The 25,403-nt window shown below is 35.5% G+C and overlaps 2 protein-coding genes across 2 annotated transcripts; one reads left to right on the top strand and one right to left on the bottom strand.

The window, feature by feature from the left end:
* Positions 1–3,354: 3,354 nt before the first annotated feature.
* Positions 3,355–13,013, top strand: ca4c (carbonic anhydrase IV c). The gene is made up of 8 exons (XM_051876683.1): positions 3,355–3,453; positions 7,452–7,499; positions 7,615–7,779; positions 8,570–8,715; positions 8,828–8,920; positions 11,641–11,707; positions 11,838–11,998; positions 12,185–13,013. Exons 1-8 carry the CDS (start codon positions 3,399–3,401, stop codon positions 12,377–12,379), a joined length of 930 nt encoding a protein of 309 aa, XP_051732643.1. The 5' UTR covers positions 3,355–3,398; the 3' UTR covers positions 12,380–13,013.
* Position 13,014: 1 nt separating this feature from the next.
* On the bottom strand, positions 13,015–24,907 carry asl (argininosuccinate lyase). Its single transcript, XM_051876676.1, has 16 exons — positions 24,661–24,907; positions 24,332–24,526; positions 21,341–21,424; positions 21,151–21,207; positions 20,969–21,066; positions 20,809–20,886; positions 20,300–20,377; positions 19,820–19,872; positions 19,551–19,613; positions 19,004–19,118; positions 15,565–15,649; positions 14,106–14,165; positions 13,947–14,030; positions 13,669–13,749; positions 13,471–13,577; positions 13,015–13,375 (listed from the first exon to the last, which is right to left on the bottom strand). The coding sequence occupies exons 1-16, from the start codon at positions 24,673–24,675 to the stop codon at positions 13,231–13,233; spliced, it is 1,398 nt and encodes a 465-aa protein (XP_051732636.1). The 5' UTR covers positions 24,676–24,907; the 3' UTR covers positions 13,015–13,230.
* Positions 24,908–25,403: the final 496 nt, after the last annotated feature.

Below are 25,403 nucleotides of genomic sequence, written 5' to 3'. Positions count from 1 at the left end.
ACACTTTGCACGAATTATGGGAGTACCTTCCATTAAACTGTAAACAATAAGCGAAAGGTTCGCTATGTGAACGCAGTAATAAGCTTTTACAAAAACTGGGTACAACCAGATGACATTATTCTACTCACCCTTCAACCATTGAATATTAAAAGAAAATGTAAAAGTGTAAAAGCTTTAACAAATTACTACAACAGACCATGAATAACCTCAAAAGCTTGATTATTTTCACAGCAATATTACGGACACGTTAAATATCACTGTAGCAATATATGTCTGTATTATGTAACATACGTTGCCTTAATCAAAAAATGTTCATTAACTGGAACATTGAGTGATAATACTTTGACAAACAATAAATATTTGATTTACTTGCTTTAGAAACAGTCCAGAAAACACTGCTAATAGGGATTAGAAGTGAAAATTCATTTTAAAGCATCCGTGTGAAAACAAACTGGGAAAAAGATGTGAGGATTCAGGGAGAAAAATGAGAGATTCTTAGTGCATTTCAATTATTCATAGGATATATCATATTATACAGAATTAAAGGAATTAGATATTCTTGTTATACCATGTCACATTAATTCCAAGCGTTACGTTATATTCCTGACGTCTCAAAATAGAACATGAAGGAAATTTGTACAGGTGTAATGGATGTGGATGTAAGCACTTTCTTCAGCTCATACTCGTGACCCCTGTTCAGTGCCATTATAAAGCTCGGATGCATCAGGATATTTATTAATTGTTCATCAGAAAGAAGAAAGTCATATACACCTAGGATGGCTTGAGGGTCAGTAAAGCTTGGGGTAATTTTCATTTGAAAGTGAACTAATCCTTTAACTAATAAAATTTATTGTAAAGTGTTACCAGATTATTTGTAGCGCAACCTTATGATTTGTTTCAGTCTTTTTGAGTGGAATTTCCCCAAACCAGAAGTGCCTTCCATAATCTAAAACGCAGTAGGCTTTGTTAGGAAAAAGTTGGATATGATGTCCTCATTAACACAGTAAAGCAGCTTGTGTGAGTTTAGGTATGGTATGTAGAACACAAATACAATGAAAGTCCCTTTAAGGGGCAACTTTTTGAGCAATGTTACGTGGACTTTTTCCCATTAAGAATGGGCAACAAATTTCTATCTGGATACTTAAAGGGATAGTTCACCCAAAAATGAAAATTTGATGTTTATCTGCTTACCCCCAGGGCAACCAAGATGTAGGTGACTTTGTTTCTTCAGTAGAACACAAATGATGATTTTTAACTCCAACCGTCGCGGTCTGTTAGTCGTATAATGCATGTCAATGGGAACTCTCTCTATAAGAGTCAAAAAAACATGCACAGACAAATCCAAATTAAACCCTGCGGCTCGTGACGACACATTGATGTCCTAAGACATGAAACGATCGGTTTGTGCGAGAAACCTGAACAGTATTTATATCATTTTTTACCTCTAAAACACCACTATGTCCAACTGCCTTGAGCATCCGGTTGGTGAGGTCTGAACGCACTCTGACAACGGAAGTGATCTCTCGCACTCATTGAAGTATAAGCACGAGACATCACTTCCGTCATCAGAACGCGTTTTTAGACCTCACCAACCGGATATGCAGGGCAGTTGGACAGTGGTGTTTTAGAGGTGAAAAATGATACAAATACTGTTCGGTTTCTCGCACAAACCAATATTTTCGTGTCTTAGGACATCAATGTGTCGTCACGAGCCGCAAGGTTTAATTTGGATTTGTCTGTGCGTGTTTTTTTGACTCTTATAGATGGAGTTCCCATTGACAAGCTTTATACGACTGACAGACCGCAACGATTGGAGTTAAAAATCATTTGTGTTCTACTGAAGGAACAAAGTCACCTACATCTTGGATGCCCTGGGGGTAAGCAGATAAACATCAAATTTTCATTTTTGGGTGAACTATCCCTTTAAAGGAAGATATTTTAAAGAATGTGGGAAACTGAACAGTTCTGGGGCACCATTGACTTCCATAGTATTTTTTTTTCTACTATGGAAGTCAATGGTGCCCCAAAGCGGCTTGGTTACAAACTTTCTTCAAAATATCTTCCTTTGTGTTCAACAGAACAAAGAAATTTTTACAAGTTTGGAACAACTTGAGGGTGAGTAAATGATGAAATAATTTTCATTTTTGGGTGAACTATCCCTTTATGATCGAAATTTGTTGTCCATTCTAAATGGGAAAGTGCCCAAGCAACATCGCTCGGCAACATTGCTCAAAAAGTTGCCCCGTGTATCATCACCTTTACTTTAGATGTCTCTAGTAATGATTCTCCACAATGAGTCACGAGTAAATAAGGCATCACAGTCCTGATCTTTCACTCTTAGTGGGCTATTATAAATATGGGGGCCACTACAGTATCTTTAAGCCCTTTCTCTAATTCTCTACTGCCTTTTGCTGCCTACTGTTTACCTTCCACTTCATTCACTCATAATCACACGTCTGTGCTATATGATGTCCATAAAATGGAGTCGTTCTATCTTGGCTGCATGGCTAAAGCTCAACAGGGCAGACCTTCATGCTGAGTTGACTTTAATGACTTTTTAATAGGTCTCTCCGTTTTAACGATGCAGTACAACAGCTCCAGTCATTTTATTGGAATGATGAATGATTGAGAGGAGGCTAACATTAATTTAATTTACAGCACATGCTTCCCATCTTTAAAAGACCAAGACAGCATCGCAAGAGGCAAAGAATGAGAAAGAGAAGGAGTGCGTTCATTATGTCGGAAAAAAGGCTGGGGTGATTTATGATAGCGGCATTGTTGTTTTCCCTTATCTCTAATTAGACAGCTTTGTCGTGCTAACTGATTTCCGTGTCAAAGCAACAAGACGTGGTTAACAAGACAGGCCGCACTGTTCCTCATCATTCTCAAAAGAGTCACTTGAGTCAAAACGTCCAATCATTTTCTGACACCCCACATGCTTAATTAGTCTCAGAGTCACCTAGAGGGACTGAGATGGTTTCCTCCATGGATATATGTCGCTCAAAGAAGCTAGCATTAATCTCTACTCATATGTGTGTTGCAGAGGGTTTGAAGTGTGTGTGCCCTCAAAGACAAACTTTACATTGTGCTTAACTACATGCCCAACAGGAATAATAAACATGTTTTGTTTGGCGCTGGTGCCCCCTGCAGGCTGTATGATAGAGCGAATTCACTTAGCCAGAGCTCAGGAAAAATTTCACCAGGTTTAACTGGCCATAGGTTGTATTGTGAGAGTTAATGTCCTTATCAAGGGCCTCAAATGCCCTAGTTTGCTGCCCTACACCTGTCATTTCACCGCTTACCTGTAAAATTTTCCCTCTCCCCTCCTTCCTTTCCCTCACTGTATAAAAATGGTTCTTGTCACACAAAGCAGTGAGAGTTGTATTGGTTTTGTAGTCATGACATCCATTCTTTCTCTCTCATCTGTTCTGTTGGCTCTAAAGCTCTGCTCAGGTAAGGTAGAATATCTATCTATCTGTCATCTATCTATCTATCTATCTATCTATCTAATGTTTGTCTGTATGTATGTCTGTCTTTCTCTCTGTCTATCCATCCATCCATCCATCTGTCTGGCTGGTTGTCTCTGGATGTTTCTGTCTCTGAATCTGAATGTTGACTGAATGACTGCTCTATGAAAAACAGAAGATGCTGAATTTTGGCCTGACAAAATGCAACTAACATTTCTTTCTCCATCTTGCATAGAAATAATATCTTTTTAAATAATGTTAATATTTTTTGATGCAGTTTTTAGAATAAAATTTTTAAAATGCAATATTCAGTAACTTTTATTTTGAGTACCATTTGTGTAGGCCCTACTGTATACATTTTATACAATTATTTGAAACAGAATTCATTTAGGGCTCCAAAAATATGATAAAATGGAAAATTTACAACAACAGTTAGCAACCCAGACAGTCTGGAAACCCATTTTCGTTTTCATCAGATAGACCTGTCTACACGCAATGAACACAGCGCCAGCAATGATGTCCGATTTGTGGACAAATGCGAATTGTCCATAGCTGTTATGAGAACACAACTGTCTCCTTAACATATCCGATTCTAAATTAACCGGAACGTTACTGATTCTACACTTTAGACTTGTGAGTTGTTGATAAAATAATACATAGGCCTATTTATAATTATAGTTCTGTTGTACATTAGTACTAAATTATACTAGCCTATTAAAAAAATTGTAGTCTAAAAACATTTGGGAACCACCGACTTAAATAGTCATCAATATGCTAAAACATCAACACGATATTACCAATAATGCGGTATAATTTCGCTGTACAGCAGTCCAGAAGTCTGAGACCACTAGTAAACATGCGTCTATTTAGCGTTTCCCAGTCATTTTATTTGGTTAACAAGATTTTCTAAAATAATAGTCGTCACCGGGTAAAATTGAAGGCTTTGTCAGTCGATAGTTATAGCTAAGGAGTCGGAGAGCATTTTATGTTGCGATTCGTACCTGAACGGCGCAAACATAGACATAATCTCCATCCCTTCACCATTTTGCCTTCTAGCAGGTGAACAGACTTTCCCCATGAGCGAATAAACAGTTCGCAGCAAAAGTGAAAGAGGATGGCGAAGTTTGTCGGAGGGAGCTGCTCGGTAAAACTTACCCGCAGCAGTTTTAAATAAGAGAAGGCTGGGCGCGTGGAACAGAACGGGCGCGATCCCGTGAAAATGACTGTAAGTAAAGGCGGCTGCCCGCAAGAAGAAGTTGCTAATTAGGCTAATACCGGCAAACTTTTGAAATATGACATGTGGCTTGTCTATTAATGACCCATAAATAACAGAGTCAACGTTAATTAACTAATTTACATTCGGGGCTATATAGAAAAGATAGCCTAGTATGAACCTTTGCACTGTAGTAGGCTATTTACACATCGTATAGGCCTACATATAAAAATTATTAATATAATAAAATAACTTATTTTTAAAACAAAGCCATATAGCCTACTGTAGATACTAGACCTATCATACTGCACAAAATTATGTGCCATGAAAGTCAACTGAAAGCTGTTGATTTGAGATTGCTTAACCACTGTGGGAAAATTGTTGTAAATGTTTGTATTGTTGGTACAAAACAATAATCAGCAGTTCCTATGTATAAACACCTCTACCAACTGTCTGGTAGAATTTTAGTTGAAATCACAGCCTCTCATTCTCCTGCTCCTTGTACTTTGAGTGGAATGCATTGCATTCTTGGACTCTAAAATAGTTAATTTCTTTGTGTCTTGTCTACCCGCCCTCTTTGTTTTGCACATATACTATATCAAATACAATATTGTGTTCTCTTGTATTAGCCTTTGCCTTTAAATTGAAAAAAAAAAAAAAAAAAAAACAGGGATGTCAGAATTATTTGAAAATTGTGGGTCATTCATTAAGTTAGGCTATGCAGTATTTTAAAAATAATTATGATCAAAAAGTAAAGGCAGATGTAAACTGTACTATATTTAGTTTGTGTTTTTGTTGGTATGGACGTGCATTTTTGTGCATTTTTAGGTATAGTAGTAAACTCACTTGCAGATAATTATATTAAAGGATTAGTTCACTTTCAAATGAAAATTAGCCCAAGCTTTACCCACCCTCAAGCCATCCTAGGTGTATATGGCTTTCTTCTTTCTGATGATCACAATTGGAGAAATATTAATTAATATCCTTATGCGTCCGAGCTTTAATAGCAGTGAACAGGGGTCACGAGTATGAGCTGAAGAAAGTGTCTCCATCCACATCTATCCATCATAAACATACTCCACACGGCTCCGGGGAGTTAATGAAGGCCTTCTGAAGTGAAGAAATCTGTTTGTGTAAAAAAAAATATCCATATTTAACAAGTTATGAAGTAAAATATCTAGCTTCCGCCAGACCACCTTCCGTATTCAAGCTACAAAGAAAGTGTAAACTGGCGTCGCATCAGTTACACTTTTTCCATATAAGTTGAATAGGGAAAGCGTAGGATGTAGCATAAGCTTTTTGAATTGCAAGAGTTTTACACTTTCTTCGTATGTTGAATACGGAAGGCTGTCTGGCGGAAGCTAGATAATTTACTTCATAACTTGTTAAATATGGATTTTTTTTTTTTTTTACACAAACGCATTGCTTTGCTTCAGAAGGCCTTTATTAACCCCCCAGAGCGGTGTGGAGTATGTTTATGATGGATGGATGTGGATGGAAGCACTTTCTTCAGCTCATACTCATTGAAACCTGTTCAGTGGCATTATAAATCTCAGATGCGTCAGGATATTTATTAATATTTCTCCGATTATGTTCATCAGAAAGAAGAAAGTCATATACACCTAGGATGGCTTGAGGGTCAGTAAAGCTTGGGCTAATTTTCATTTGAAAGTGAACATCCTTTAAATCTTTTTTTTTTTTTTTTTTTGTGAATGAGGGATTTCATATAATACTTGCACATGTCAAGTTCAAGTTGTAATGTTTTGCTGCACATTTACTCTGACTGTCAGTGATTTTGCTCTGTCACTGGTTAATCTAGCCTGTAGCACAGTGCATCTTGGGTTATTGAATCCAGACAGGTTATTTTTTAACACAGGGTCACCTTGTGCATATCGTTTATGACCTCTTCAAAGTTCACCGTCTCCTTATGATTTAACACGCTTGTACTTACAGGAAAGATGAAGATGTAATACATGTAACCACGGCAGCTGCAGAACAACTTCTCTATTTATTTATTTATTTATTTATTTATTTATTTTCTGTTGTATACCCAAAGTCATTCTCATGCTTTACACCCAGCATCACATTCTAAATGCAACAGTTTTATATGCAACATTGTTCACTGCAATGAAAAATAACTATACTTTGAAACAAAAAATTCTAATGCCAAGCTTAAAATAACCCTGTTTTAAAGGGACAGTTCACTCAAAAATTTTAATTCTGTCATCATTTACTCATCATGTTGTTTCAAATCCAAACCTGTATGACTTATTTCTTCTGTGGAGAAAATGAGATATTGAAAAAAAAAGAAAAAAAAACATTGGCCCCCATTGATTTTCATTGTATGGACAAAATATCTTCTTTTGTGTTTCACAAAGAAAGAAAGTTATACAGGTTTGCAATGAGTAAATGATAACAGAATTTTCCTTTTTGTGCAAACTAAGCTGAATGGGATGAAAGTGCACAGGTGGACAGTGGGTAATATGAAAACACTTAAGGTGCCCTTGCATTCAAGCACATGTTCTGCACTCGATCAAACCTGGTGATCAGGAGGGGGACTCAGTTAGATGGCTCACTGATTATCAGGAAAAACTTTGTGAATCAAAGCATGGCTTTATATGGCCGCAAAATAAACAAATTTGTTAGTTAATGACCACCATCATAACTGGTTCTTAAGACCGCTCTGAACCTTGGCTTCGAGTCACAGATCTAAATACTTTCCAATAGTGGTCCATGGAACCAGTTACATCATGTTGTTTTCTCTGTTCCAGGTGAGTGGTGCTACCAGAGCCAGTTTTCCTGTCATGACGCATGTAAAGGTGAGAACCTCAAGTTTTTGCATTGTCATCGTTAAAGCAAAGTCCTTGTTCACAGTTTTTTATACAGTTGAATGTATACAGTGAGAACAATGTGTTTTCCATTTGTGTCATTCAGGGCCTTCAGAATGGAAAAATTATTTTCCTAATTGTGGAGGTCAGAGACAATCGCCCATCAATATCGTCACAAGCAAAGTGAAACATGACTCAAAATTGACCAGTTTTATCTTCGAGGGCCACGAGAACATTTTCAACATGAGTGTGGAAAATCATGGACATTCAGGTAGATGGAACTGATATTTAAAGGCACAGTTCACCTAAAAATGTAAATTCTGTTCTCATTTATTTCGTCTTCAAAACACAAATGAAGATGTTTTTAATAATCTTTTATCATTTTTGTCCATCCATTGAAAATCCACACAACCAAATCTTTACTTCAACAAACTTCATTTGAGCTTCCGTTTACCATATTTGATGTGCTCTATCTACGTGCATTTATCAGTGTTTATAAAATGTAAATAAAAACTAAATCTGTTCATCATATAAAGCATTTGTGTATCTTCAGAACACTTAAACCACTCAATTCATATGGATTACTTTTATGATGTCTTCATAAACTTTTTTTTTATTGTGAAAGTTTTGGTGGATTGGACTTTGAATGGAGGGATAGAAATCAAATTTGTGTTTCAAAGATGAATGAATGTGTTATGGAACAAAGTTTTGGATGAAATATCCTTTAAAAGTGGGCATGAAATGGAAGTTAGGATAATCTTTCCTATTGTGATGTATATCCAAGTGAAACTGCTTCTCGAAAAATGTAGGGCGGGGCTTGATTTTGTCCATCGGGAATTGATTGGATGTTTGCGGTTTGCTATTGCTGTAATCTGATAATAAATACCGCAATATTCCATAAAAAAACAAGAATTGTCCATTTTGATTTCATGGTGACTTAAACTTCAGTTCAGTAAAATTCTATTCAATTGACTTTAAATGATTTCGTTTGAATTCTGTTACCTTTTAAATAGTGTAATCATACAGTTAATTATAATAACATGCTCTCTGTTTCTTTCCAGCTTACTTTACTCTGCCTCAATTTGTGCGGCTCCGTGGTGGGGGTCTGTCAGGCATATACAAGGCTGTCCAGTTCCACCTGCACTGGGGAGAGGACGATGGCCAGGGCTCAGAGCACTCTGTGGACGGGGAGCATTATCCCATGGAGGTGAGAGTCCATGTCACAGTCAATGACATATGGAGGATCAAATGCATACAAAGCCTATTATTTTTTTCAAGTTAATTTATGATGGGTATTAATGATGTATTTTGCCTCCCAGCTCCATATTGTTCACATTAAAGAAAAGTACAACAACTTGAAAGAGGCTCTAAATGACTCTACAGGGGTGGCAGCACTTGCCTTCTTTTTTGAGGTACTGATGCCTTTGTGATATTTTGTCTCATACTAATTATACTAATTAAATAAATACTAATATTTGTGAGGAAATCATCTGAACACAAGCTCTTGGGATAGTTCACCCAGTGTTATTTTATTATCATTGAGATAAAATTATAGTTTTTGTTAATATTTTGAATTTTTATATTTTCTGTTTTTTTATTCAAAGACATATTGGTCACATTTTAGATTAGGGTCCAATTCTTACTATTAACTATTACTGTAACTACGACTTTTGCCAAAAAGTTCTGTCATGAACCTCTAGATGGCGCAGGCTTATAGGTCCTTAACACAACCTGCTTGCAATCACATCATTCTCTATAGGGCACAGCTAAATGGTTCCTGTTGTATCAGTAGCCAATGAGCTTGCTGCTTAACCTTCAAATACTTGGTCAGCATTTGTTGTAGCAGTTGCAGCATGCTTTCAGAAACCCTCCACCTTCCCCAGCTCCACCTGTATAGATCTGCTACAGGTAATTCACGTACGCTATATTGTACAGCAGCAGCATGTCTTACTTGCTCTGCAGCAGCAGCAGCAGCGTAGCAGATCTATTCCACCAAGACCAAATATATCAACATTGTCACATCCATTACCATGCCAAACACTCAGAGTTGTCTTGACAGAATTACTGTTAAGTTGCTGAGTTCAAGTTGTTAAGTCTAGGTATTGGGTTGGATTAAGGGATGTAGAATATGGTCATGCATTAGTAATGCATGCTAGTAATATGCATGCTAATAAACAACTAGTTAATAGTGAGAATTGGACCCTAAACTAAAGTGTTACCTAGTTATTTTAGTACATGAAATTAAACTAAATGAAAATGAGAAATGATGCCATGGCAATAATCTTTAAGTTACGTTTAAAACTTTATTTTATTTCAGCTGAAGTTTACTTTATTTTATTTTAAATTAACTTTTTATGGTTTTGGTTTTAGTTAAAGGAATAGTTCACTCAAAAATAAAAATTATCCCATGATTTACTCACCCTCAAGCCATCCTAGGTGTATATGTCTTTCTTCTTTCAGCCAATCAGAGTTATATTAAAAATATCCGGTATCTTCCAAGCTTTATAATTGGGCTTTTTTTTTTGAAGCCCAAAAAAGTGCATCCATCCATCATAACACATCCTACATCCTACGCCGTGTGGTAGATTTTCCCCTACGCACCTGACTTAAGTTAAACCGGGTGTCCCAGACATCTATGAATTTATACTCTACTAAGCATACTTCAATACCTGTTCGAGTCGGTCGATGTCTCAACCCTTTTTGAGCACTATCACTTGGGAATAAGATCTTTAGTGCTCCACTAAACACTATCACTTGAGTATGAAAGTAAGATTCTCTTGTGTCTAGTCTGCTGCGCAGCCTAAAAACCAAACAGACTCCAGACTATGCCTTAGAATATGCTTTAATCACGGCCGGAGGACCTCGTATCAAATCCCACAAGCGAAAAGAATACAACAGTTTATATAGAATAGGAGCATGGCAAAGCATTCTACAATATGATTGGTTCTTCATATGTCAAACCCTTCTGTTTCTAGGTAAAGCAAGATCTGCCCAAATCATGTGTTTATTAGTTCGTTGGTTACTCAATATCATGGGGCTATTATATTTAGATGGTTGTCTAGCTGTCCCTAAGTTTCATTTCCCTTTTCTTATATTTGGACATGATTCAGACACACACTGACTTAGGCCCAAGGTTTGAGGACATTTAGGTTTCAAAAGCATATAAATGTTATTCCTGCAAGGAAAAAGAATGTTAGTTATGATTAATTAAAAAAATTCCATCACAGCTGGAACTCGACTCTCTCGTGAACGTGTGGATTGCAATTACCAGAAGCTAGATTACAGTTTATAAAATTATTATGGATATTTTTCTTACAAAAACGCATCGCTTCATTTCAGAAGGCCTTTATTAACCCCCTGGAGCTGTATGGATTACTTTTATGATGAACGTACGTGCTTTTTTGGGCTTAAAAAAAATTGTACCATTCACTCCCATAATAAAGCTTGGAAAAGCCAGGATATTTTTTAATATAACTCCGATAGTGTTTGGCTAAAAGAAGAAAGTCATTTATGCCTAGGATGGCTTGAGGGTGAGTAAACTATGGGATCATTTTCATTTTTGGGTGAACTATCCCTTTAACTAATAACCCTGCACCCAAAATGTAAAAAACATTTACATTCAACATTTTCATTTTCATATATCATTCTTCCATGAAACTCAAAAGGAGATTTTTGAATAATAATGAAAAATTACTGTTAATGAAAGTGAATGAAGACTGGGGTTTTCAAGAAGAAAAAATGTCATAGAAAGTATCATAAATGTGATCCATACAACAAGACTTTTGAAGGCTTTAGTGTGAGGAACAAAACAAAATCAGTCTAACACATGAACAAATCATTCAAAACGGTTTTGTGAACTGGATCAGCTTAAAAGATCTGACTCAATTCGTTCATGAATTGTGAAGTGCTAGTGAAGATTTAGTGAGATTTAGTTTCACTTTGACCTCATACAATGTTTTCAAATAGCTTCATAAATATAGTGCAGGAGCCATATGGACTACTTTTTTATATCATTTTATGCTGCATATTTGTCAGTCCTCACCATTCATATTGCAGCAATTTTGGGTGAAATATCCCTTTAGTTATTATCGACATAGTTCATTAAACACAGACTTTTGTCATCCCCCTTTAGGTGTCTTCAGGGCAAAATAAAAAGCTTGACAGAGTTATAGAGGCTTTAGGAAAAGTCCGACATGAAGGTGAGTACTTTAAAGAAGGACTACATAGTCTTTTTTTGGAAACTGAATTTCTCTTTTTTGATTAGTTTATCTATTTAACATGTTTTGTTGGTCTGCATTTTGATTACACATTATGCAATTTTATCAAAAGGGAACAGCAGTGAAATTGAAGACTTTAGACTGACTGACATCGTCCCTCAAGCCAATAAACTGAGCTACTATCGGTACTATGGTTCCCTGACCACACCAAGTTGTGACCAGGCTGTTGTGTGGACGGTCTTCCAACAGACTCTGCCCATAAGCAAAACTCAGGTACAGATAGACTTTTTGGCATAAACCAGACTGAGATCTAGATGTTAGTCATCTAAATAGAATCACCAATATCTCAGGAAATACTTAGAAGATCTCATATAATTATAGAAAGTTTGAGTTCACTAGTGGTAGATTTCAATTCAAATGTACTGATCCTTTTTGGCCATCTTTCTTTTTCCACTTTAGCTGACGTCAATGTATAAACAGCTGTTATTCGCAACAGAAAAACCAATGACTGGAATATTCCGTCCTGTGCAGAATCTGAATGGACGAGTTGTTTACACGTCTGTGCCATCTCACAGTCTGTGTGTCCTGCCCAATCTAATCACCCTGTTTCTGTGCCTCTTTTGTGTTTTTGGACAACAAAGGTGTTTTCACTGAATGGTAGAGAATGCGTGTCTTTTAACACAGGAGGTTCTGTACAAAGTAAAGCTAATCAATCTTTAAAGCACTGAACTGCAGCTACTGGAATGGATCTTTCCACCATGTTAAGGTTGAGAAATCTGACAATATTATTATTTTGTTATTATTTTCTGTGTTCACAACTATCTCTTTCATGTCTACATTCACTCTCCTTTAGAAGTGACAGCTTTATTTGACTTTCATGGATTCTCATCCATTTTCCATGACTTGATTGTTCATGATTACTGCATTTGAAGTATTTTTAAAAGGGGGGTTCAATTTGTCATTGTAACATTAACTATAAAAGTGTATAAAAGTCTATATTTGGGATTTGAATGTGGCTCATTTGAAGCTTTCTGAACCTCCACTAAGATGAATTCACTATGTAAATTTCAATGACTTTTCCATTACTGTAACATTTTCATGATTTTCCAGGCCTCGAAATGCCAACTTTTAAAATTCTCAGATGTTTCCTGGAAAACCCTGTAAATTTATTGTTTAATACAGCAATGCTTTGATGATTAAACTTGAATTGTGCACATATGCAGGGCATGTGAAGTGTAAGTTGTATATTATGTAAGTTTCCATCCATGTTAATAAAACTTAAAATGAAGTGACTGCACAAATTATTTATTCAAGTGCAACCATATTTCATTGTACATGTTGTTAGTCATATAAAATCCTCATTTTGAACCACTGGAACTTATATGTAACACGCAGACAAACCCTTGACTTCAACTGAATCTGTGATGACATGAGATAATAGCAGGCATAACATGCCAAATTCATTTTTGAAGAAAGAGCACCTGCTGCTGACCTTGAGAATAGGGTTACTGTTTTTGAGCCTGTAACCAGGTTCTAAAGTGCTCGATTTGAGCTGTAATGCTACTTCTCGCCGTGCCACCGGGTGCGGTGTACTGTTCAACACTTCTGATGTAGTCCCACACTGAAGAAACATCCTTGTCAAAAAAAGGGCTGGAGAGAAAGAGAGAAACAAATAAATAAAGAGTAAAAATAAAAACATTTCATATGCTTCTATAAGCCATAATCATTTGAATGTGCCTGCTGACCTGACAGTTTGAAGGTCCTCTACAGTGAGTTCAGATAGACTGATGTTTTTAGTCTCAGCAATATAGACGGCTTTTCCAGCACAACTGTGGGCCTCTCTGAAAGGCACCTTTGATATATATGTATATATATCAGATTTCATTCAGCTCAATTGAAACGCAAAAGCTATATACTGTAAGTAGATGGATTGATGGACTCACTCCCTTTCTGACCAGGTGGTAGGCAAGATCAGTGGCCAGCATATCTGGGCTGAGGGCCGATTCCATTGTTACTTGGTTGACCTGAGGAATGGAAAAGTCAGGAAATAAAACAACAATTCCTAACATTGGTCAAAGTGCAGACTGACAATGGATACATGCCCAACAAGTTTGCATCTTTTTCAGCATTTCACCTACTTGTTATTTAACCGAGGTTTTGTTTTTGTTTGCCACTGTCCATAACGAAACAACATAAACTTGTAGTATAACCTGTCTCTCACCTTTAGAGTTGAAATGACGCCTGTCGCCACCTGCAGCACAGCGCATGCTGTATCATACGTGTCGAACATGGCCTCCTTATCCTCCTGCAGTGATAAAATGTATAATCAGAAGATGGTTGAAAGCAAAATAATCTCATTTTCTGCCTGTTATGAACATACCTGTAGGTCTTTGTTGTATGTGCTGGGTAAGCCTTTGAGAGTCATCAGAAACCCTGCACACTGTATTACAATGAAAATTAAATTAGATAAAGCCTGACGTTTTTTTGTTGTAAGAATTGTGAATCGTAAATTTGAGTGTTAATATTTATAAATTTTACTTTTAAATTTTTTTTTTTTAATTTTATAAATCTTTTAAGTATTTGTAATATTACTTTCTTCATAATTAATCTAGGGATGCATGTACTGTTATGAAATATGCCAATATTAAAATATGATTTTATCTTTATTCAATATAATTCCTTTTGAAGTTAATTTAGGCATCACAACATTATAATGTACAATATGATAAATGAATAATAATTTTGATATAAAGCCTGATGGTTTTTGTTGTAAAAATTGTTAATTGTACATTTGAGTGTTAATATTTATTAATTTTATTAAATAATATTTTAAATATTTGTAATATTACTTTCTTCATAATTAATATTATGCACTATTATGAAAATTCTGGCCAATAATTATTTTCATGTTTTGGCACATAACGATAAATTGCCATTATTAAAATAAGATTTTACCTTTATTAAATATAATTCCTTTTGAAGTGAATTTAGGCATCACAACATTATAATGTACAATATGAAAAATGAATAATCATTTTGAGATAAAGCCTGATGTTTTTTGTTGTAAAAATTGTTAATTGCAAATTTGAGTGTTAATATTTATTAATTTTATTAAATAATATTTTAAATATTATAATATTAAAAGTAAAAGTAATATGTTCAATTTTATTAATATTTTAAATATTAGTAAATATAAAAATATATGCACTGTTATGAAAATTCTGGCCGATAATTATTTTCATGTTACAGCCCATAACAATAAATTGCCAATATTAAAATATGATTTTATCTATATTAAATACGATCCCTTTTGAAGTGAATTTAGGCATCACAACATTATAATGTACAATATGAAAAATGAATAACCATTTTGAGATAAATCCTGATGGTTTTTGTTGTAAAAAATTTTAATTGTAAATTTGAGTGTTAATATTTATTAATTTTATTAAATAATATTTTAAATATTACTATTTACTTTTATGAAAAATTAATAATCATTTTGACCTTATTCATAATAAAGATGATATTTAACAATGTTACTAAATTATTAATGTTTTTGAAGATTAAGTGAGAGTTAGATGACAGCGAACGTAATCTAAATTCAGAAATAAGAGAAATAAGCATGTGCTATTACATATCTATGATCCAATAACCTATAAGGTACGATTATATTGTGCATCCCTAAATTAATAACATTAAATTGACAGCCCTTGAGCTATTTATTAAATTTCCCATAGATTGATCTTAATCATAAGACCAGTTATTTTAATGACGTGATTATCTCTGTAGGCCAGTACTCGTGTTTTGTGTTGGCTCCATTAGTCAGTGTAGTATCTTACTCTGCCAAACACTCGTCCTGCTTTGCTGCGGATGAGCTCCAGGCTGTCTGCGTTCTTCTTCTGAGGCATTAAACTGCTCCCAGTGCTGCTCTCACAAACATAAACACAACAGCTCTGATTAACTACACACATTAGGCACACATACAAAGCAGAAGTGGAGTGAATCCCTCAGCACACATCAGCCAGCTCGTGTTCACAGTATCTGTGTCCCAAGGCCACTGTGTTGAGTGTCATTCACCAATTAAGACAACCTGTTTGAATCCTGCACTCCAAAACAGATAGTCAGCTTTACCTAACATGGTATTTGTGTTAATAAATAGGTAATAATTATTTATGAGCAAACATTTACTAGTTAACTAAGGTCAGTACCACCTGTGCAGCAGCCAGCATGTGGTTAATAAAGATAAATCAGTTAATGTTAACAGACCAAACATTTCACAGGCCATAAAATTATAGTATGAGAAGAAAATTGATTTCCTCTTACAATGGAAAGTGTGTAATGGCAGGAGCACGTACATGTGTACGTCACTGACATTTCTGTGCAACTGTACCATAAAAGTCATCCGAATCAAGACCCATTAATTTGCGATTCTGCCTTAAGCACAAGCCAGTTTCATGATGAAAATGTGCATACGTGGCAAGCGGGGTAAAAATAATGCAGAACATGTAAGAAGAAATGCCGTTAACCCAAGGGCTTCAAATTAATGATCTCTGTCTGCTGTGACATTATGGGGTATTATGGGGCCTTCACACAAGACACATTCTTGAGTTCAAACCACTAGGCAAATTGTTGTAGGTTAATAACTGTTTTCTTCAAGACAAAAAGAGACTTTGCAAAGTCAAATTCAGCCACATTTAAATCTGCATTTTTTTTTTTTTATGCTTTTGAAAAAAGTCTTATGTTCACCAAGGTTGCAAAAAAAAAAAAAAAAGGCAAAGCTGAATTTTCAGTATCATTACTCCAGTCTTTAGTGTCGCACGATCTTTCAGAAATCATTCTAATATGCTGATTTGCTGCTCATGAAACATGTGTCTATTAAACCTTTGACAAGTACGATCACAGCGAACATTCAGATCTGCGTTGGAGTCTGCAGTTGTCATGTATAGGTATGAAACAGCTTCACAAACAGTCTTATTAGAAATACTGGCATTTAAGTTTATAGTAGGGATGCACCGATACCATTTTTTAAGGCCCGAGTACGAGTACCGATACTTTTTTTCTAGTACTCGCTGATACCGATGCCTATATGTTTATTAATTTCTCTTTCTCTCTCTCTTTTTTTTTTTTTTTTTGGTGATATTGCAGTTTTCCAAGCACAACACAGTAAGACTAATGAATAAAGGACAGCTTCTTTATTATTACTCTCATGAAAAAAGTAATAATTTTTATGTGCTTGTCACAAACTTAAAGAACAAAAAATTCACAGTGTCCAATAAACTTCAAAGGGCATAATTACTAATATATATGATTGTTGTTATATAAAAAGAAATTTACAAACAAATTACAAACAATACAACAAATACTATAGAGATAAAAATTAAATAAACTTGTTTTTTCAGATACAGTAGGTTTATTTACCATGTATACATTTATTTAACATATTTTGTTGTTTTATTAACATTAATGACAAATATAGGCTACGGTCCCTTTAAGACCGAATCCATGGATACTGACACATATCCTCTTTTCACCCAAATGTTTACGTCCACTTAAGCCTTAACCGACTGTATTTACGTGAGATACTCCACACGATGGACATTTTGATAACTATGTGTGCATTTGACCATTCAGGCGCAAAGAGAACTTATCGCGCGCTGTCTGAGAGAACTGGGATCGCGCGCAAGAAAGAGAGAGCGCTTCTAGTCTGTGTCATTCAGCGCGATTCCGCCTATCTCGCCTTCACTAATCGATAACGAATTGTGATTGAAAGCATGCAGTTCGCAATATGTGGGTTGTCATCATTAATTTTGAAGTATTTCCACACCCCTGAGGCTGACATTGTTTCTGCTGCTGCCGTCAGTGTATCTGTTCACAGAAAATTCTGTCAGTTACGTCACGTGAGGTATCGGTCTTTGGTATCGGGGGTATTTTTACGAGTACGAGTACAAGTACATGAGCTTGGTATCGGTGCATCCCTAGTTTATAGTTCGGATATAAACACTGATGTCTATGGAAGCAATCAAAACAGAGTAAATCACTTTTGAAACTTGACGCTTGAAATAAAGATCGCCGTTACGCCAGTAGGTGGCGACAAATGACTGTTAAAAAATGTGTGTCACTGAATCATTCATGAAAGAGATTGGTTCAAAAACGCTGATTCATCCAGTAATGAAACAAGCGAAGCCTTTATGAGCAAGTCCTTATAAGCAATAATTCAGCAATAATTCATTCAAACCAATTTTTTTTTTAATTACTTCAAATTAATTAAATATATTTTTTAAATAGACTGTTTTGTTTAGTTTTCTTTTCAGAATCGTGACCTCTAATTTAAACAATAAAATCACGACACTCAATTTATCTAGAATCGTGCAGCTCTAGCACATGCACAGCCAGATGAGTGTAGTTTTTAAAGGGGACCTATAATGCCCCTTTTACAAGATGTAATATGCGTCTCTGGTGTCCCCAGAATGTGTCTGTGAAGTTTCAGCTCAAAATACCCCACAGATCATTTATCATAGCTTGTCAAATTTGCCCCTATTTGGGTACGAGCAAAAACACAACGTTTTTGTGTGTTCCTTTAAATGCAAATGAGCAGCTGCTCCCGGCTGCTTTTCAAAAGAGGGCGGAGCTTTAACAGCTCACGCTTCGGTTGCTCAACAACAACAAAGCTGGAGAATCTCACGCAGCCAAAATGACGATTGTCAATATCCGTGTTCAGCCTTACATTGTTTGTCTGACACTGATGGAGAGACTAGTGGATAAATTTATGTAGTTGCTGTGGAGCTGATTCAAGTCATCAACTAGCAAGTGCCGCCATGTTAATCTTTTGTGCAAATCTAGCGTTGAATTGACCCTCGTTTGTGAAGCAGTTGGGCGGAAAATGACGGCATGGCAACAACACTCTACTACAACAACTCTTCCTCTTCTCTAAAGCAGCCCAACATTGCCTCACCCCCTTTGTTGCGTGTTCTCCAGGGCAGGGCTTATATAAGTTTTAGGGTTAGTGATGTCACCAACCCGGGAAAAAACTTGTCTCTACCAGCCGTTTGTTGTAGTCCTTAAACAGAGAATTCTTTAAAAGAAAATATCTCCCTTTGCATTGAACTTTGAGCATCGTCACTTTGCACATATTGTTTATGCTCTAACAGCAACATTACACACTAACTAAAGTTGAAAAAGTGAAATCATAATCAACCACCCCTTTAATGATTTTTGTATTCTGTTTTCAAGATTAACCACTGCTGTCACTTCCCATTATGGATCATGTGCTGTCCTCACCTGTATGCATCAGTCAGAGTGATGAAGGAGAATTCCTTGGTACTGTACAAAATCAGATCCTCTGCCATCTTGCTGAGGTGTGTGAGACACATTGATCCCCAGAAGAGAAACTCCACTGTCCAAAAACATACACAAACACATTCAGTTAAAGTGATAGTTTTCCCAAAAATGAAAATTCTGGCATCATTTACTCATCCTCATGTTGTTCTAAATCTGGATGAATTCTTTCTTCTGTGGAACATAAAAGATATTTTGAAGAATGCTGGTAACCAAAGTTTTGGTGACCATTGACCGTTGTATGGACCAAAAAAAACAAACAAAAATAAAACAAAACAAAACAAAAACAAGCAAACAAAAAACAGACATTTTTCAAAATATCTTCTTTTATGTTTCACAGATGAATTAAGGTCATATAGGAAAAGACATGAGGGTCAGTAAATGATTACAAAATTTTCATTTTAGGTGAACAGTCCCTTTTATTACAAGAGACGCTGATGTCTGTTACTTACTTACTCTTAGATGATTTTTGAAGCATGATTATACATACCAACAAAATCCCTCTGTCCAGTAGCGTCCATGCTGTTAATGCTGATCCTGTCAAAATTTAGCTCTGGGGAGTGATTAAAAAAAAAAAAAAAATTATAAATCAGATGGAAAAATTCAAACAGGTGACCAGTTTGACCTGTATACACAAACATATATCACAGGAACATACTTCACGAATCATTAATTATATAGGAAAAGAAATGAACTTGCATAAATATTTAATATGAAAACACGAATAACAAGAAATCAAATTCATAAAATTACGTCAACCTTGACGAAGAAGTTCTCTATCAATGTTGAAGGGATTCCCAGCAATAGCTCCACTGCAAGGCAAATATATATATCATATTTCAATGTATCTCAAAAAGATCTATTTAATACAATGAAAGTGTGAAGTGTGTTCTGTTTTTGTTTGAAAGAACTAAATACTTTTGCTCAGCAAGGATGCATTAAAAATGATGCACTAAAGTGTCAGTAAATACATTTATATGGTTACAAAAGATTTGTATTTCAAATAAATGCTGTTCTTTTGAACTTTCTATTCATCAAAGAATGTTTCCACAAAAATATAAAGTAGCACAACTGCTTTTTTACCATTTATAATAATAAGAAATGTTTCCTGAGAACCAAATCAGCATGTTTTTGATCAAATAATGCAGCCTTGGTGAGCATAAGATACTCACAGATAAGACACTTACTGTTTAAACAGTACAGTATTACAGTAGTGTACTGTATAAACACAAAACTAACCTTCCTAGGGGCATCACATTAACACGTTTTCTGATGTCCTCCAGCCGCTCAACATCTCTGCTTATCGCCACTGCATGACTGCAAGAAATGATGAACAATGAATAATTGTGACCATACATATGTATCAACAGGATGAAGTCCTTATGTACAAAGTCACAACACTTGACACTTTACTGTAGCTTTGCCTTCTGTCATCATTTACTCACCCTTAAGTTCTTCCAAACATGTATACATTTCTTTCATCTGCTGAACACAAAAGAAAATATTTTGAAGAATGTCGGTAACCAAACGATGGGCCCCATAGTATTTTTTTTCCATACAATGGAGGTCAATGGGGGTCCATCAACTGTTTGGTTAACCATATTCTTCAAAATATCTTTTTTTGTGTGTTCAGCAGAAGAAAGAAATTAATACAGGTTTGGAATAAGTTGAGGGTGAGTAAATGATGACAGAATTTCAATTTTTGGGTGAACTATCCCTTTAAGACTGAATTCTTCTTTGAAATGCACCTGAGAATCCAGTGACTCCATCTGATTGGCTGGGCCCTCTGCATGTGAGTGTATCCAGGGCAGAGGATGTCAATCTCTCTGATTGGACAAAGGAAGGTGTGTTTGGTAATTGTACATTAGTCAGATCTCTACAGGTATCTAAATTATTAAGCATTCTTACGCAGCAGCTCTTTCCACCATAGTGTTGATGAGCTGCAAAGCTAGTTCTTTCAGAGTAGTAATAGCGTCCCGTAGCCAGAGCCGCATATCTGTTGCAACCTTTATCCAACAAATGAAAACTGTTCAGTTAAAGCCATGCCTGTATAGGAAATATCATGTGACCAAATTCGGTCCAAGCCAAACCTGATCATTTCTGCTCCTGCCTGTGTGAAGCTTTCCAGCTGGATCGCCAATAAGTTCCTTTAAAAGAAGACATGTACATTGACTGAATATTATTATTTTCATTATAAAGAATTATAAACTACACCACATGGTATGTTGATAAAATCTTTATCTTCTTAAGTATCTTCTTAGTAGAGTGTTTTCTTTTGACCTTTAGTCTGCGTTCATTGGCTGTGTGAATATCCTCATCTCCTGGTTTGATCTTGAACTCGCCTTTGGACCACTCATCAAAAACCTGATAAAGATATTTTTAAAAATCTGTGAACAGTCAGTGACAATGAAGTAAAATGTCTGATAACTCTTTTTGATTTCTTATCATTTGTTTTTTACTGAAATTTACAATATTTATTTACAGCCATATAGGGGAAACAGTGCTAGGTGTCACTAATGCTATATCTTTTTTGATGTTGAATTAAAAATCCAATTAAATAAATGTGCGTGTTTTCTCTAGCAGTTGTTATGCTGCCCCATATTATGCTGGTTTCAAATGCTGTCTTAAAGGGTTAGTTCACCCAAAAATGAAAATAATGTCATTAATTACTCACCCTCATGTCGTTCCACAACCGTAAGACCTTCGTTCATCTTCGGAACACAAATTAAGATATTGTTGATGAAATCCAACGGCTCAGTGAGGACTCCATTGCCAGCAATGTCACCGAACCTCTTAAGATCCATAAAGGTACTAAAAACATATTTGAAACAGTTCATGTGACTTCAGTGGTTCTATCGTTATATTATAAAGCGATAAGAATACTTTTTGTGCACCAAAAAAAATAAAAAAAAATAATGAATTTTCAACTATATCTATATGGGCCGATTTCAAAACTCTGCTTCATGAAGCTTCTGAGCTTTATGAATCTTTTGAGTTGAATCAGTGATTCGGATCTCCTATCAAACGGCTAAACTGCTGAAATCACGTGACTTTGGCACTCCGATCCACTGATTCAATTCGTAAAGCTCTGAAGCAGTGTTTTGAGATCAGCCCATATAGATATTGTTGAAAAGTCATTATTTTGTTTTTTTGGCGCACAAAAAGTATTCTTGTCGCTTTATAATATTAAGATAGAACCACTGTAGTCACATGAACTGTTTTAAATATGTTTTTAGTACCTTTATGGATCTTGAGAGGTGCAGTAACATTGCTGGCAATGGAGGCCTCACTGAGCCATCGGATTTCATCAACAATATCTTAATTTGTGTTATGAAGATGAACGAAGGTCTTACGGCTGTAGAACGACATGAGGGTGAGTAATAAATGACATTATTTGCATTTTTGGGTGAACTAACCCTTTAAAGGGATAGTTCACCCAAAAATGAAAATTCTGTCATACACACCCTCAAGTAGTTCCAAACCTGTATGAATTTCTTTGTTCAGCTGAACACAAAGGAAGATATTTGGAAAAATGTCAGTAACTAAACAGATCTCGCCCCCCATTTACTACCATACTTGGAAAAAAAATACTATGGTAGTCAAAGGGGGCAAGATCTGTTTGGTTAAAACCATTCTTCCAAATATCTTCCTTTGTGTTCAGCTGAACAAAGAAATTCATACAGGTTTGGACCTACTTGAGGGTGAATAATTAATGACAGAATTTTTGGGTGAACTATCCTTTTAAATTAGAATATTTTTGTCTTTTTTTTTTATTCTTCAAACTAAAATACCAAAATCTTCCAAATTTGTTTAACTTTAAGGGTAAAATATCAACCTTATTTTTAATTTAATAGCAGGTGCAACCATTTTTAAATTGAATGTGCGAGGCTTCCAGTGCCATCCATTTTAAGTTATTTTAGATGTACAAAAGCAGTGCTGCTTGATATTGCAAACTTTTTTATCATATTATTTTAATTTATTATAAACACACAGTTTTGTAGTGTAAATAGTTTTACCATTTACTGCACTTTGTTATTCTTCTAGTTATTTACTTAGAGTGGCTAACGAATCAGAAGTCTTGAACCTTCATATTCACATTCATAACTTACTTCTGTATTGAAAAATAAGGTGAATAAAATGTCTATATTATATAGAGATAAGAACTATATAGATTTAATCTGAAGGGTTACTCTCTGAACAATAATAGATTACATCAGGGTAAACTTTCAATTATTATGTGCTTTAAATTTATACAATACATTAATTACAGTGACTGTTGGTCAAAATAATAATTTAATGGTTTTGTACATTACCTTTTAGATTTTTGCTGTTATAATTGTTTTACTATTTAAATACCAGGCCATGTTCACATGATCAATAGAGTACCTCAGGGATGACGTGTTTTTGTAGGCAAAACCGGGAAGCGAGTTAGCATTTTAGGACTTCCGGTTCCATCGCCCCAAAGTCTTTTTAAATAAAGTTATTTTATAAATAAAGTTTGTGGAAGTTTGGTGGTGGTGACGTTGATCCGCGACCATGGTGTGCTGTAGTCCGTTATAGCCTACGGTTAGCTTTTTATATCTGACGACTTTATTTAGGCTTCAAAATGTATTAATGTTGTATTAACTTGTAAAAATTATCTTGATAGACAAAATGTGTACGTGTCATAACCCTTTCTTAAACACACAGCTTATTTTTTGCGATTTTCCAAAAGTCTATGGGAAAAATGCATAGGCTTTCGATCGAGGGAACCCGTGCGCCGCTAACTTCCGGGTTGGCCTAAAAAAAAGGTACTCTATTGTGTCTCCAATGAACTGTCACTTTTTTCCTGGTCAATAACAGTGAAAATTTACAATAGCTTTTTTTTGTAATGTACTTATACATGATATTCAAAAACGAAATATTCACTGCATTAAATGTGTGACAACTAGCCCCAGTTGTCTCGTTATCATGTTGCCAGAACAAAATACCAGACGTTGAATGACTGTAGCTTCAATGAAGTTTACAATAGATGTCATCAGCATTGTCACATGTCTATTGTTGTGTGAACATGGTGATGTCTGTGTCAGGGCATATTTTTGTCTGTGATGTATTAAGCTTTGGTGTGGACTATGGTACAGTATTCTGGTGAATATTTACAAAGCAGTACCATAGTGCACGGTGGTTCATGAAGTTTCATGAGAAAGATGACACTGTAAAATAACACACATATAACCTGGAAGCAACCAGACAGGTTTATGAATTATGTAGTGTGATAAGTAGTAAAATCACCTTGTCAAGGCCTGTAAGGATCTGTTCCATCTCGTTTTGGGTGACCAGACCTGCTTTCTGTAAGGCTTTGACATATGCTTTACTCCCTTTAATATCAGCCTCCCACATGCGCTGGTCGTACGAGATTGACGAGTTGAACTTTTCCATTACAGGGTCGGTGTTTCCCACAAAACGACCACCCCATAGTTTATTTCCCTGTTCAACACAAAATAAAAACATAAACATTACGGTAAGCTCTCGCCGCTCGCTGTTACTGACAGGTTTGGAAAGCCTGTGACACAAGAAACGCACTAAATCGGACAAACTTTAGAGAGATGAGCGATCTTTACCTCTGAACTTGCCATTGTAACAGTCTCGACTCTCAAGCAGTCTTTATGTGCGATGAACAAACGGAAAACTAATTATTATTAAATATTATTAAAACTGAAAGAGGAAATGTCAGATAATTGAAGGATCAATTCAGTGCGATTCATGAGAATGAATTACTGTAAGAGCCTGTACATCCAGCAGGTTGCGACATGCATTTCTTCCTCGTTTATTTTGGGAATACGAAAGCCCCACCCATAATATGCTAATTAGGTGCTCGCGAACCAACCAAAATCTTAAGCGCCATTTTTCGAGCGCTGTCATTCATTTTAGGAAACAAATCAACACAACTGCATCGAAGCCTGAAGAACCAATAGAACCGCTTCCCTAAAGAGCTTGCATTTACAGTTTTGTAATGGTGGATGGCGCTATGCCCCTATTTCATTTAACCGAGAAGTTACACAAATAAGAATGAATCTAACTATTCTTCATATAAAAATATATTATATATTTAGATTCATATATATGATTATATTTTAAATAAATTCATCAAAGTGCTCTATTGTAGTTCATCTTCCTTTATGTCAAACTTGCATTTTTCCAAACAGGAAACAGCTTACTTCCTCTAACCCGAATGATTTCTGTGCGTTGACCTACACAATATATGTTGAGACTTAAAGATATTACATTTTTAACAATTTTTTTTTTTCTATAGCATTTCAAAAATATCATGATTTATTGATAGGTTTAAGGGATTCATTTTGTT

The sequence above is a fragment of the Ctenopharyngodon idella genome, chromosome 21, assembly GCF_019924925.1.
Source record: "Ctenopharyngodon idella isolate HZGC_01 chromosome 21, HZGC01, whole genome shotgun sequence".
Taxonomy (NCBI): Eukaryota; Metazoa; Chordata; class Actinopteri; order Cypriniformes; family Xenocyprididae; genus Ctenopharyngodon; species Ctenopharyngodon idella.
This window is presented reverse-complemented; position numbering and strand designations above follow the sequence as displayed.

Coding starts and splice junctions, on each gene's coding strand:
- ca4c (XM_051876683.1), top strand. CDS start 3,399: ATGACATCCATTCTTTCTCTCTCATCTGTTCTGTTGGCTCTAAAGCTC. Junction 7,780..8,569: donor GGAAAATCATGGACATTCAG/GTAGATGGAACT, acceptor GTTTCTTTCCAG/CTTACTTTACTCTGCCTCAA. Junction 8,716..8,827: donor GGGAGCATTATCCCATGGAG/GTGAGAGTCCAT, acceptor TTTGCCTCCCAG/CTCCATATTGTTCACATTAA.
- asl (XM_051876676.1), bottom strand. Junction 21,067..21,150: donor GCAGGAGCAGAAATGATCAG/GTTTGGCTTGGA, acceptor TGTTGGATAAAG/GTTGCAACAGATATGCGGCT. Junction 19,119..19,550: donor TGGACAGAGGGATTTTGTTG/GTATGTATAATC, acceptor GTTTTTGGACAG/TGGAGTTTCTCTTCTGGGGA.